The sequence below is a fragment of the Lepisosteus platostomus genome, chromosome 8, assembly GCF_059453375.1.
Source record: "Lepisosteus platostomus isolate fLepPlt1 chromosome 8, fLepPlt1.hap1, whole genome shotgun sequence".
NCBI lineage: Eukaryota > Metazoa > Chordata > Actinopteri > Semionotiformes > Lepisosteidae > Lepisosteus > Lepisosteus platostomus.
Window position 1 is genome coordinate 31,693,791 of NC_142618.1, and position 12,623 is coordinate 31,706,413.

Here is a 12,623-nt window from a genome sequence, read left to right on the forward strand (position 1 = left end):
ATTTCTGAACTGGAACAGCAGCCTGAAAGCTACAGTATGTTATAATTATGTAACATATGCACAATTACACAGTACGCCTGCGCCACAGGAAGTGCTTTATACTGCTTTACTGTGGCTGCCTGTGATGTATTTTATGCTAATATTTTTTGTAACTTAGTAGATTTACCCAGGGGTGGACACATGATACTAAAGTTAGCTGTTATTGAATACTTGTATGTTTGTTGTGAAAACAATAACCATTTTTGCAAAGGGAACATATTGTGTCAAAACACTTATAGTATCGTATTTGGAGTTATTTTGAACCAAGAGAGAATGCTGAAATCAGTGCTAAAGTAAATGCTAAGTCCAAAGGGGTTGGAATATTGGTAATTAATTCAAGTAGCTTGAACTGAAGCACCCAGCTGATCATGCTGATGTCAATCAAGTGTCACTAGAGAAGGAAGCTTGCCGCTGCAATGTCTTTGAGACACTCCCCTTTGCACGGATCTTTCCAGAAATCCCTGCAGGGCACGGACTTAAATGTGACATATTTCTGCAATTTTAATGCAGAATGACTATTGGCTGAATTTAACAGTTTGAAAAAAATAAACAGTGAATGTGGCATGTGCAAACGTTTGGGCACCCTTCCAGTTGATTCATTAATACTTTTTTTATGGCCTCAAAACTTGATTGATGCTTTAGGCCTTAAATTAAGCCAGGTGAAGACAATTCCATAGTTGAATAAATACTCTGACCCTTCTAACCTCTCAGGGTGTTTTGCCTGCTCTCAGCAACCATAGGCTTCTCTACGCAGCTGAATGAGGACTTGAAAAGGGTAATTGACCCATACAAAGCAAGGGTACGCCCTAAAATATGATCTGCATGGAAGAGCTGTCGGAAGGAAACCTCTCCTACAACCTCATCGCAAAAGGCAATGACAGAAGTATGTATAGCAATACTTCGATAAGCCAGACATTTTTTTGGAACAAAGTGCCGTGAAATGATGAAACAAAATTGATCTTTTTGGCCACAACCACTAAAGATACATTTGAAAAAAAAAACAGGTGAAGCATTTCAAGAAAAGAACACCTTACCAACTGTTAAGCATGGGGATGGATTATGCTTTGGGGTTGTGTGGCAGCCAGTGGCACAGGAAGTATTGCACAGGGGGAAAAGGAATGGATTCAACAAAATATCAACAAATCCTAGAAGCTAATGTAACAGAGGCAGTAAACAAATTGAAGCTAAAAAGGTGTTGGATATTTCAGCAAGGCAACTATCCAAAATATACCTCAAAATCAACCATGAAGTACTTGTAGTACAGGAATAAAAGATTAAGGTTTTGGAATTGCCTTCATAGTGCTCAAGCTGAATATTATTGAAAAGCTGTGGGGAGATCACAAACATGCAGTGCATGTAAGAAGACCTAAGAATATTTCTGAGCTAGGAGAGTTCTACAAGGAAGAGTGGGGATAAAATTCCTAAAGCAAGAATAGAAAGCCTCCTAGCTGGCTACAAGAAACGTGATTTCTGCCAAAGGAGGTGTTACTAAGTACTGACTTGCACTTGCACAGTACTATTTGCATATGCCACGTTCACAGTTTTATTTTTTTTCAATCTGTAAAATTCAGCTAGAAAATAGTCAATTGTAATTGTGGGATGTATCAAGGGTGAGCAGGAGGAGGAGTACAGAGGACTGGTCAGCAGCTTTGTGGAGTGGTGTGGGGTGAACCACTTGGAACTGAATGTTACAAAGACAAAGGAACTGGTGGTAGATTTCAGGAGGAAAAAGGTCAAACCTACTCCTGTCTACATCCATGGGAGTGGTGTGGAGATGGTGGACTCGTACAAGTACCTGGGAGTGCACATCGACGATAGACTGGAATGGTCTAAGAACATCGAGGCCATCTATAAGAACGGACAGAGCCGACTTTACTTCTTGAGGAGGCTCAGGTCCTTCAATGTGTGTAGTAAGATGCTACACATGTTTTATCAGTCGGTGGTAGCGAGTGCCATTTTCTACGCAGTGGTGTGCTGGGGCTCTGGGATTAGAGCAGTAGATTCCAAAAGGCTGAACAAGCTCATCAGGAGAGCGAGCTCTGTCATTGGGTCTGACCTGGACCCCTTGGAGGTAGTGGCTGAGAGGAGAATGATGTCCAAACTGGAGGCCATCATGGACAACTTCTCCCATCCCCTCTATGACAGGCTTGCAGGAATGAAGAGCACGTTCAGCAATAGACTGATTCACCCACGGTGCGACAGGGAGCGCTACAGGAGGTCATTCTTGCCGTCTGCCATAAGACTGTACAACGCATCCACCTTGCGTCTTGGCAGAGGCAACAGCGACAGTGACCTGTTTCTGGACTAAACGCATATACACATATACTGCTACATCTGTTCTCTTTCTTTTTCTTTTTCTTTTTCCCGTTTACAACCACTTTTGTGCAATATATGCCAGGGACCTGTGCAATACATTTATATCTATATTTATATTCATACGTGTGATACGATTTTCTGTGTACTGTTCTGTTCTAGTTTCCTCTTGTGTGTCCGGACTGTGAGTAACTCTTGTATTGTATTGTATGTATTGTACTATTAGTATATAATTCGTTACACTGTGGCTGTGTTGTGTGTGTTAAGCTGCTGTTGCACTGCAATTTCCCTCACGGGATCAATAAAGTATCTATCTATCTAATAGGGAATCAATAGGTTTGATGCTGTTAAAGTGAAAAGTTCACAGGTTCTCAGAGTTCAGTATGTAGCAACAGGAACATCCACTCTGGCTTGTGACATTCCAGCCTGTCCCCTGGAAAGCAAGTGAGTAGGAAGTGTCTCCAAGTATGAGTACTAATAAGTTTGTTTATAATATGAATTATTGTCAAGTTGCTCTGTACACTTTACAAAACCCAATGCAGAAAAATCACATGGATTCTCCTTTGTTACTAGATATAATTCAGAAACAAATTATTATTAATACGTCAATTTGTAATTTAAAATGTACTGTTTTCTGTTCATTATATATATATATTATAATGCCCTTCTAGATGATTGCTTTCAAATATGTAGCTATAAAACTTGAATAAGTGCGCTTAACATTACAGATCCCGGCTATGGGACTGTCCTAATTAAACTTTCTTGATGGACACAGAAGACAATCTGATATGATAATATGATTCATCATGAGAATATGAACTCTGCACAAACCGTCCTTGAGAATCACAGGCTGCAGTGTTATATTTGTGTGCTGTCACTCATATTTATTTCGCATGACGTGTGAAGGAAAAACATTGTTTTGAAGAAAATTAACACCAGGGGGAGACGAGGCAGCTTTCAAACGTTCCAGATTGGATTTAGGTACCTGGAACAAATGAAAAAAGTGAAAGAGAGTAAAGGTCGTCACTACTGCCTGACTGACTAACCTAGCTACCCTCCTATTCCCCCCCTCACGCATACGTGCGCACACTCGGCCGACGCCATCTGCTACCACGGTCTCCACCAATCACGGACTGCGGCTCAAAAACCAACTGCCCCCCCATCTTGTCCTTCTCCTGTGGAAACCAACAGGGATTGTCCTTCACTGATCTGATCAATGTTTCTTGATTTAACGAAATTCAGTGTCGATAATCTAACAAGCCCCCGTGTAAAACGCATTCTCACTGAACATAAAGCTAAGAAAGGTTGAGGAGGAAGGGATTTTATAATGTTTTGTCCTTGAGCGGATAGTCGACGGTCTTTACCGACAGGCCCTTTGGTGTCATCCGATTGGTCAGCAGTTTAGACGGAGAGGCGCAAGAGCCACTGACGATGAGGGTGGATGGGACGTGACTTGATGCGATAACGCTCAGGGGTGGGGCTTGTGAGGACTGTTGTTGTTTGCAGTCGCAGTGGCGGAGGCGGTGTTTTTGCCATATAGCGCCTTGTTTTGTGGGAGATTAAACCTTTAACAAGTAAAGCCGTGAGGAGTAAAGGCCTCTTTGACCTCGATACAGTGTCTTAATTTTATTTTTAGCAGAACAGATAGCTTAAAGGGGGATGCAGCCGCTGCTCGACACAGCTTTTACTGTTAGCCCGTTGGGACTTGAGTCTTTCATTTTGCTTGAAAACAGTTTTTCGGAGCTGAATTTCGCATCGATGGCGCGGAAAAGAATAACGTTAAGACGGCATCAACGACAGAGTATTTTTGAAGGGAGAACGTCGTGTTGAGTTAAATTATTTATCAGTTGAAATCGTGTCCATCGCTATCGCGGAACTACACCAGAGCTCCCATTACAGCCACTTGCGAGAAGTCCGATCAAAGGGGTTTTTAAATAAACGCGAAACCGCAATATTTAGTTATTTCAGACGGGGGATTGCCAGTTCGAGTCTGGAGGAAAAGATCATTAGGAAGGTGAGTATTGTTGCATGTTTATGTTATATTGCTGTAAATAAGTAATGACTAAGCTATATTCTATTGCCAAGAGGCTAAGTAGCAACTTGAGCAGTAACGGCGGTCCAGGGACTAGGTGCAGCAGGTCTCGGTACTGCGCAATAGGTTTATAAGGACGACTCTCGAAACAGTGTGAAGCAAAATCTGATCACTTCAAGACCGAAGTATGAATCTGACGTGAAATCTCCAAATCTGTTGTAGCAGATCTCACACCCTTCATTTATTTGGTCTGACTGGATTGGAGCCTTTGTTCAAACTTTTGAACAAAAAATCTGAAGCGCTCCTGCGTGACACGGAAAGCCTCCCAGCGAAGGGCATGCTTTGTGCTCGAGCTGTTTTCACAAAACATTGCGTTGTTTTGCATGAGTTTATGTCGCTGGGACATTTAACTCTGTTCCTCTTTCCTTTTTAGGTAAAAAAAAAAGTTAATATCCCCTTTGGGTTGCAACCAGGAAGTAGACGGCTATTGTGTGGGGGAAGGAGAAACTGAAATTGGGTGCGAGGGGGAGGGTTGGCCGTGAAGAGATTGGCTGCGAGAAGAGGGATGCAGCAGGGTCGGATCTGACGCGCTTTGTCGCCAAGCGAGCCCGGAGTCCGTTTCCAATAGCAGCTAGTTTAGCAAAATAGCAAGGGAGCCTGATAATTTCATAACACCACTCGGCTTACACCAGCGGTTCTCGACCTTTTCTGCCTGCGTCTCCCCTTCCTGAACATCGTCACATAAATGTGCAATATGAATAAAACATTGAAGTCGAAAATTAGTACAGCTAATCATCTGTAGTTGCTGTTGTAGGACATCTTCAGTGCGAGTGTTGATCTTGCCCACTGTTTAACTAGGACGTGTTACAAAGTCCTTTGATTCTGGGATCCCACATTATGTCCGAGTTCTCAGTTGAGAATCACTATTCTAAAGTGGGAAGAGGGGTCCACCTCCTTGTTTTGGGGTGGGATGGGGGGCTTAACTGATTTTTTCCCAAGGCGATGCATGTATCCTGTCTCTCAGTTCAGTTCAAAGGGCATCATTGGCTTGATCTCTTCATTACAGTATTACCAAAGCACTACAACAGCGACAGGTAACTAACTGGATAACTATAGAGTTAAAACATAAACCAGGATAATCAACAACATAGAAAAAGAAGGATACATATTTTCTTCTTTATCACTCTTCTGACTACCTTTTGTCCTTTCTCCTTTCTCTCCCTCTCTTCTCCTACCATCCTCCATGACTCTCTTTATCCTTCCTCCCTCAGGTATGAAGCTGTTGGAGAATTCCAGTTTTGAGGCTCTGAGCTCCCGGCTGTGTGTGGAGATGGGAGACTCCCACATCATTGGCAGGTCAGTATCTCAGCGCCTTGTCACCCTGTCACAGTTCTTCGCAGCTGTGTAGGGCAGGAGTCTTGCACTGTATTTCTAGAGGGCTGTTAACCAGCATTTCAGGCTATCCTTAATTTACCAGCTAATTAAGACCTGGAGAAGAGGGTTAATTGTGTGCTTAAATAGCTGGGGACATCGATGTAGTGTAAGAACACAAGAATTAAACTAGAAGACTCTGCCATCCTATGATGTTAATATTTACAAACTCATTCCAAGCCATAAACACACACCTATGTATTTATTTATGTTTATTTATTTTGTTTGTCTTTTGTTTTATAACTATTCTGATGTCTGTTTTGCTTGTCTTGGGCTGGACTGCTGTAACATCAATTTCCCTACAGGATTAATAAAGTATTATCTATCTAAACCATGCTTTACATTCCTCAAATAGTGTGAGCTTGATGTTCTCTTGCTGGAAGAGGATCTTGCTGACCACTCATCTTCTCCCTAGATCAAACAGAAGGATGAACATTTGAAATTCCACACACTTTTGAAGTACCATTTGTGGCAGTTCTCATTTATTTTGATATTTTATGTTTTTAGAAACCAGGCAAACATTTGCTCATTTTTTGTCCATTTTTCAGTTTCCGGGGATTCTGTTTTATGACTTGAATTCATGTTCACAAGTACAGGAGCAGCAGGATAGCCTTAATGGAATGATGGGGAGAAGAGAGAGTATGTAGCGTGCCTACCCTCTACCCTTTTGTTCTTCTTCTCAGTGATAATTTTAGATTGGCCTGCGAGTGCCAGTGACAGCAAGAGCACAACATTGCACAGTGTCCTTATGTAACAGCTTTATACCACTCAGAGAAACAAAAATAAACACCATCACACTCCCTCTCTGGCTCGCTGGCATTATGGAAGAGCTACCCAGATCCTTAAATAGTTCACTGTGTTGCTAGGATCATGCTGTCTTAGTTCAACTCCATCTCACCTCGCCAGTCTGTCCCTCTCCCTCTGCAGGGATACATCGATAAGCACACCCGTCTGCCGATTTTGTGCTTCTGCTGTCTTTGCAAGTCCCCATTCCTCTGTCCTGAACACTAAAGGTGCTACCTGCTGCCTGTTGTTTCTCCTCGAACCCTTGACAGTATATTCATTGTGATGACAGGATTGATCTGAGTACCAGGACAGCGGAGCACCACAGACAAAAATGCAGATACTTCTGTGCAGGACAATAAATAGCAAGTGGGCCTTTCCAATCACTCTCTCTGTTTCTCTTTCTAGGATTGAGAGTTACTCCTGCAAGATGGCGGGCGATGACAAGCACATGTTTAAGCAGTTCTGTCAGGAAGGGCAGCCCCACGTCCTGGAGGCACTGTCCCCTCCCCAGACCAGCGCTACCAGTTCACCCTGGTCAGTCTCTTGTGTCTGCCTGTCTGTCACAGCCTGTCCCACTCAGCCTTCCTGTCTCTGTGTTATCTCGTCTGCTTGTCTTTGTCTGGCATTTTTCCCCAGTTCTGTGTCTGTCACTGTGTCACTCTTCCTCCCGTCTTTGGTCTCAGCAGGAGCGAGGAGAGGGACAGTCCCCTCAGTGATAAGTGCTGCAGGAAGACCCTGTTCTACCTCATCACCACCCTAAATGAGTCCTTCAGGCCTGACTATGACTTCAGCACCGCACGGGCCCACGAGTTCAGCAGGGAGCCCAGCCTCAACTGGGTAATTACACACATCTGTATACGTACAGACACGCACTGTACTCTCTCACTAGTTATGCACAATCAAATGGGCTAGTGGTGCACAGTCACGTCTTTTTCATTGTTATCTCAAATAATGATTATAGGCTCAATTTGTTGGACTGAATTGTATTTAATGCTGCTTATAATTAAACAGTATTAAAATTGCCTGTGGAGGTCACTAGGTTTGGGGGGAAAAAAACAAGGCAAACTGTTTTCTAGAATTGCAAAATGTAGTGTACAATATCTTAGAAGTATCTATGATCTAAAAGCCATTGGCAAAGTTTTAGTTTCCTTCATTCTTTTTGATGTGCTTGGTTTTACTAAGTGACAAGGTAGCATCGGTGAGGAGCAGGTCGGTTTTCTTTGCAGTTGTTACCGAGATTGTCAAGAAATTAAATAAAAACAAATATTTCATGGCTAAAGGTAGATTATTTTGTGCTTTAGTTTGATGACAAGTTGCAGTCCAGAAAATAGTCATGTTTTTCATGACATTTCTGGATTTCTCATATTGGATTTGCCAGTGTCTGATATGAATCTTCACAAAAAATATTATTTTTGATTCATGTCCCATCCCTAAAGTGGGTAAGCACCTTGTTTTTCCTCACCATTGTGAGTCATGAGCCTGGTCTGTCTCCAACAGGTGGTGACTGCCGTTAATAGCAGTCTGTTCTCTTCTGTGGGGGAGGAATTTAACGTCCTTTGTCCAGAGCTCTGGAGCGCCATCGACCAAGAGATCAGCCTGCAGAACTGTGACATATACAGGTGGGTGTGATGCGTACAGATGTGGGTAATATGATTGAGGTGTTAATGTGGGTTGAGGTGAACATCAATTTATATTTTATGTGCATTATCGATAAATACATACAGCAGAGTCCTTTGTGAAAAATTGTGTGACTATAGGAATTGTGGAAGGTTGCAGTGGTGTAGTATAGGAAGGACTAGGTAGTAGCAGGAGTGCAATAGTTACTGAGAAAGGGGCATATCCCTTAGGTGCTCTTCAGACACAATCAGCAGCGAGGAATGTACCAGGGATTTGGAGAAATGTAAGCAGGTCGTTAATGTACCATCCTTCTGCTCTCTCAGCTATAACCCTGACCTGGACTCTGACCCTTTTGGGGAAGAGGGGAGCCTCTGGTCCTTCAACTACTTCTTCTACAACAAGAAGCTGAAGAGGATAGTTTTCTTTACCTGCCGCTCCATCAGGTCAGTCTGGATTAATTTCTAAACAGCAGCTAACATCCACTGCTAGCACACTAGCAGACAGTCTAAAATGCTAGAGCAGAGAAATGGAAGATAGCCACAATTCTTCCTTGCATCTCACTGTGGCACGTCGTGGTCCGAGAGATTGCAGCAGTATGGTGACTGTCTCGCTTTCTTGCAGTGTTCTCAGTGGCTATGGCCGGGACACTCTGGATCTTGAACTGGACATGGAGCTGGAGGCTGAGCTGGACGAGGAGGAGAGAGATGGCTTCACCGAGGATAGGTCTGTGCATGCCTGTCTTTTTTGTTGGCATTTCTTATTTATCGCCATCTGGCTGTCTGTCTTTCTGTTTTTGTGTCTTTTTTTTGTCTTCCTGGCTTTCTGTTAACCTGTATTTACCTTATCAGTTGCATAATGTTTAAGTGATATGATTTCTAATGAAATAAGCATTGATCTCATTTATCTTGTTCTGCTTTTTTTTATAGCTTCCAGAGGACGGTGTGTGTCTAGGCTCCTCACACTGATTGATGAGACTGCTGTGGACAGATGAGCTGCTTGCCTTTCCCAAAGCAGTAGAGAAGCTCTCCTCTTCTCATTGTCTTTTGTTGGCCCTCTCCTGCCTTTTGCCTGTTTCTCTGGTCCTGGTGGCCTTTATTTTTACCTCTTTCTCACAGTATTTCTCTGATGGGGCTGGTGCTGCTCTTCTTTTATCAGTATGGAGGGTAGGGTCTTATTTAAATTAGACTTTGGACATGTATATTTTGATGACATTTGGGTCGTCTCTGGGGCACAGACATTCTGAGAAAACGTGGACATCATGCTAAAGAGACCCCAGTACACTCCCTGGATACCCATTTTGTCACCCTCTCAGGGATTTAAGGGCACCCCTGCAGTGGTCATTGGCAAACCGGATTAACTTCCATGTTGACTGGATTAGTGGGGAAAACGCCACTTGCTTAGGTCTGCTGTGATGGTGCCTTGGACATTGGAGTCAAACTGGTTACACCTCCCCAGGACTGCATCTCTTCCTCCCTTCGAGAGCATCACAGTCGGAGGAAACCTCCATCACCATGTGCTCAGCACGGCTCTACTCTTTCCATCTACCAGAATGGAAATCTACCAAACTGCAATATTCAAGCAATAACTTACCCCAGTGGACTGAGTATCAAGATTGAGTAGGCCATTTGGTGTGGATTGGGGACTGTGAATTTCAGCTGTTTAGTTGATGGGTAGATGCTGTCTTGTTCAGGCATACAGTACTTTTTGTTTCACTTAGTGGGGAAGAGTATGAGTGTGTACTGAGGAGGAAATAAGGTGATGATTTGGAATGGAAAGACTTGTCTTTCTCTGTTCTGGGAGATGGGTGTGCTCTGAGAATCTGAGAATGCACTGAGAATCTGTGATGCACTGAAAAGTAGCTAGAAGCAAGAGAGCAAGCATGTTAGGGGGCTCTCTACTGTTCATGTGCCTGAGCTGACACCATCAACCTCTGGCAAATCGCCGTGAAGAGATGTACTTCCTTTCTTTAGAACATTGCTGTGAGCTGTGCTATGTGGACAGCCAGAACAATCTTTCCTCTGCTTTCATTTGTAAGGAGCTGCATGAGATGTACTTTGTTTTTATCTTGACCATGAATCAATGATAAACCCGGACTGTTCGATCCTGAGGTGTATGAAATTTATGGAGCTGGACTGATGTGTATTACAGTTCTGAGGAGAAATCGGTGATTTAGGAATGTTTGGTTTAATTCTTTGCGGTACATCTGTGTCGTATTAGACTTCTGTCATTATATGCTGTTTTTCACGTAATGCAAACACTGATTTAGCTTAATGTGTAGAAATTCGTTTGAAGTCTGAAAACCTGCAGTCAGCCTTTTTTTTGCCAGCTGGGAATCATTTGGTACAGGACCTGTCTTCTGTGGTGAAAATCAGAGTGTACTACGTGAAACTATGTACACCATTGTTGTGAAGCTGATGGGGGGGCTCTTTTACAGTTGGAGACTTGCTCCACTGTAATGCAGCATCATGAGGGGGATAGTGTGTTCATTCAGCTGCCTGTGGTCTTTTCTGTATTGAGGTGATCTTCCCCTTGGTTTTGTGCTTGTACCTAGTGTCCCCCTGCTCCACTCCTCTTGAATGATAAGGGGAGGCAGGCTGGTTGTCTTTCCTCTGTGTTTTTCCCAGACTGCGGTGACTGGAGGTGTTGAGCAACACTGATAGGGTGTTTTATTGTTGCCCACTTTAGCTTTGTGAACCAGTCATTTTGAACATTAAAACCCCTAATATTAGGTGACGAAACAAGATTGGCTTCTCTTGTGTAGATGATCAAATTGATTCTCCTTTACTGGAAATTGTCAAACAGCTTACAGGTAATGCTGTTCAATCTTTTGACACCTCTGCTAATCAAATAACTATATTTAGAAGCTATTGTATCTTTGCACTGTTGTGTAAGACGTCTGCTGACCAAATGTTTTCGTATTAAGTATTTGTGTACTTTCATGGATCTGAAACAAAAGTGCAGTGTTTCATGATTTGTAAAATATCTAGAATGCAGGCAGTGTTGCATGCTTTTCTCTGATATAGAGCACAGGTTGCTTACAAAGCTGTAATTCTAGTGTATAGGGAGAGGTTGCTTAAAAATAACTGGCAATTTCAAGCCTGAAATGCTGACTGTTTTCCTGTCCAGTTTTAAGTTTTTAAAAACATTTTTTCTTATTGAAATTGAGATGACTGTTATTAAGCCAGATATGATATGCAGTGATCTTGAGAGAGGACCTGTTTGTTTTCTGTGATGTTGATCACAGATTAAAGGTCTTCTGACAAGTCAGCAGGATGCTGGTGTCTCTGGTTTTTAATTTTTAAATATATTTCTGATCATAAACTTATTTTTCTGTTGCCTGATAAAATTAATAACAGCAGCAATGAATGCATTGAAATGGATTTACCTCCGTTTTTCCCCAAAGTGTGCATCTGTACTCGTATAGACTCTGTTCAGTCCTCAGATCCTGGGTGTGTGATTCTGCTCTGTTCTATGTCTTCAGCTAGGCTGAGGCTGGTGATGCTTCATGTCCTTATTAATGTTTAATTTTTTTACCTCAATAAAATATTCTTTGCTTCATCAAGCAGTGAACTGTATTATTGTGATCGGTTAATCGGAACAACCTTTACATTTTTGGTTGTTACATTCACTGTTAATTAACACTTTCATCCATTTTTTTTATTTAAAAGGGTAACCGAAAAATACTCCGAACCAATTACATGTACATACTTCAAGCCTTGTGTGTTATTTGATTGCTTAAGCTTTTGCATCATTCTTCTGTATTGTTTTACCCGTTAGAGAACAAGATGTTAAAAGCACATTGGGTGTTAGAAGGCAGCCACTAAAAAAAAGCAGCGGGTATGATCTGGGATCATGGTATGACTACATTAAAAAGTCATTCTCATGTTTAACACAAATGAGCCTTTACATTCATGTTACCATTGTATCTAAACTGGCAGGAGACAGCTGTCCTAGTCTCACCTGGGTTAGATGGCAACACAGTTTTGAGCAGTTAGTAGTCCTGATCCTGGTGGTCTTCTTTGCCTTGATTTGCCTTGATCAAACTTGATTTCCTAGTCTAATTGATGCTTTTAACTTAACTACTTGCTTGAGCAGACCTTTTCATATTTGATTCTGCACCCTATCCATGTTTTAAACATGCTGCATAATAGAATTTGGCCTGGGAAGATTAGTTGTCTCTCCTTCACTGGATTAAGTGTTTGCTTTGTTTTGTATAAACTCTTAGCTGGTGAGCAGTTAAGTCACATTGAGAAACTTAAGTGATGATAAACCCTCTCAATAAGCATGCTGTCATGGATGTTGGAAGGGACGAACCGTGGAACGGCAGGAGAGCGAAAAAGACCCTATGCATAGCAGCGAGACGGGGGTTAGCCCAGGCTCAGCTGTTCAGGAAATGCTGTATAGA

General features: G+C 42.4%; 1 protein-coding gene across 2 annotated transcripts; it reads left to right on the forward strand.

Moving 5' to 3' along the window:
* The first annotated feature begins 3,807 nt into the window (after window positions 1–3,807).
* Window positions 3,808–11,776, forward strand: maf1b (MAF1 homolog, negative regulator of RNA polymerase III b). Of its 2 annotated transcripts, none has more exons than XM_088643163.1 (8): window positions 3,808–4,366; window positions 5,656–5,740; window positions 7,007–7,135; window positions 7,285–7,438; window positions 8,099–8,220; window positions 8,542–8,661; window positions 8,840–8,941; window positions 9,145–11,776. In XM_088643163.1, exons 2-8 carry the CDS (start codon window positions 5,658–5,660, stop codon window positions 9,167–9,169), a joined length of 735 nt encoding a protein of 244 aa, XP_088499289.1. In that variant the 5' UTR covers window positions 3,808–4,366; window positions 5,656–5,657; the 3' UTR covers window positions 9,170–11,776. The 2 variants fall into 2 exon arrangements, with proteins under 2 accessions (XP_088499289.1, XP_088499290.1); XM_088643164.1 differs by having other exon boundaries at window positions 7,288–7,438.
* Window positions 11,777–12,623: the final 847 nt, after the last annotated feature.

Coding starts and splice junctions, on each gene's coding strand:
- maf1b (XM_088643163.1), top strand. CDS start 5,658: ATGAAGCTGTTGGAGAATTCCAGTTTTGAGGCTCTGAGCTCCCGGCTG. Junction 8,221..8,541: donor CAGAACTGTGACATATACAG/GTGGGTGTGATG, acceptor CTGCTCTCTCAG/CTATAACCCTGACCTGGACT. Junction 8,942..9,144: donor GATGGCTTCACCGAGGATAG/GTCTGTGCATGC, acceptor TTTTTTTTATAG/CTTCCAGAGGACGGTGTGTG.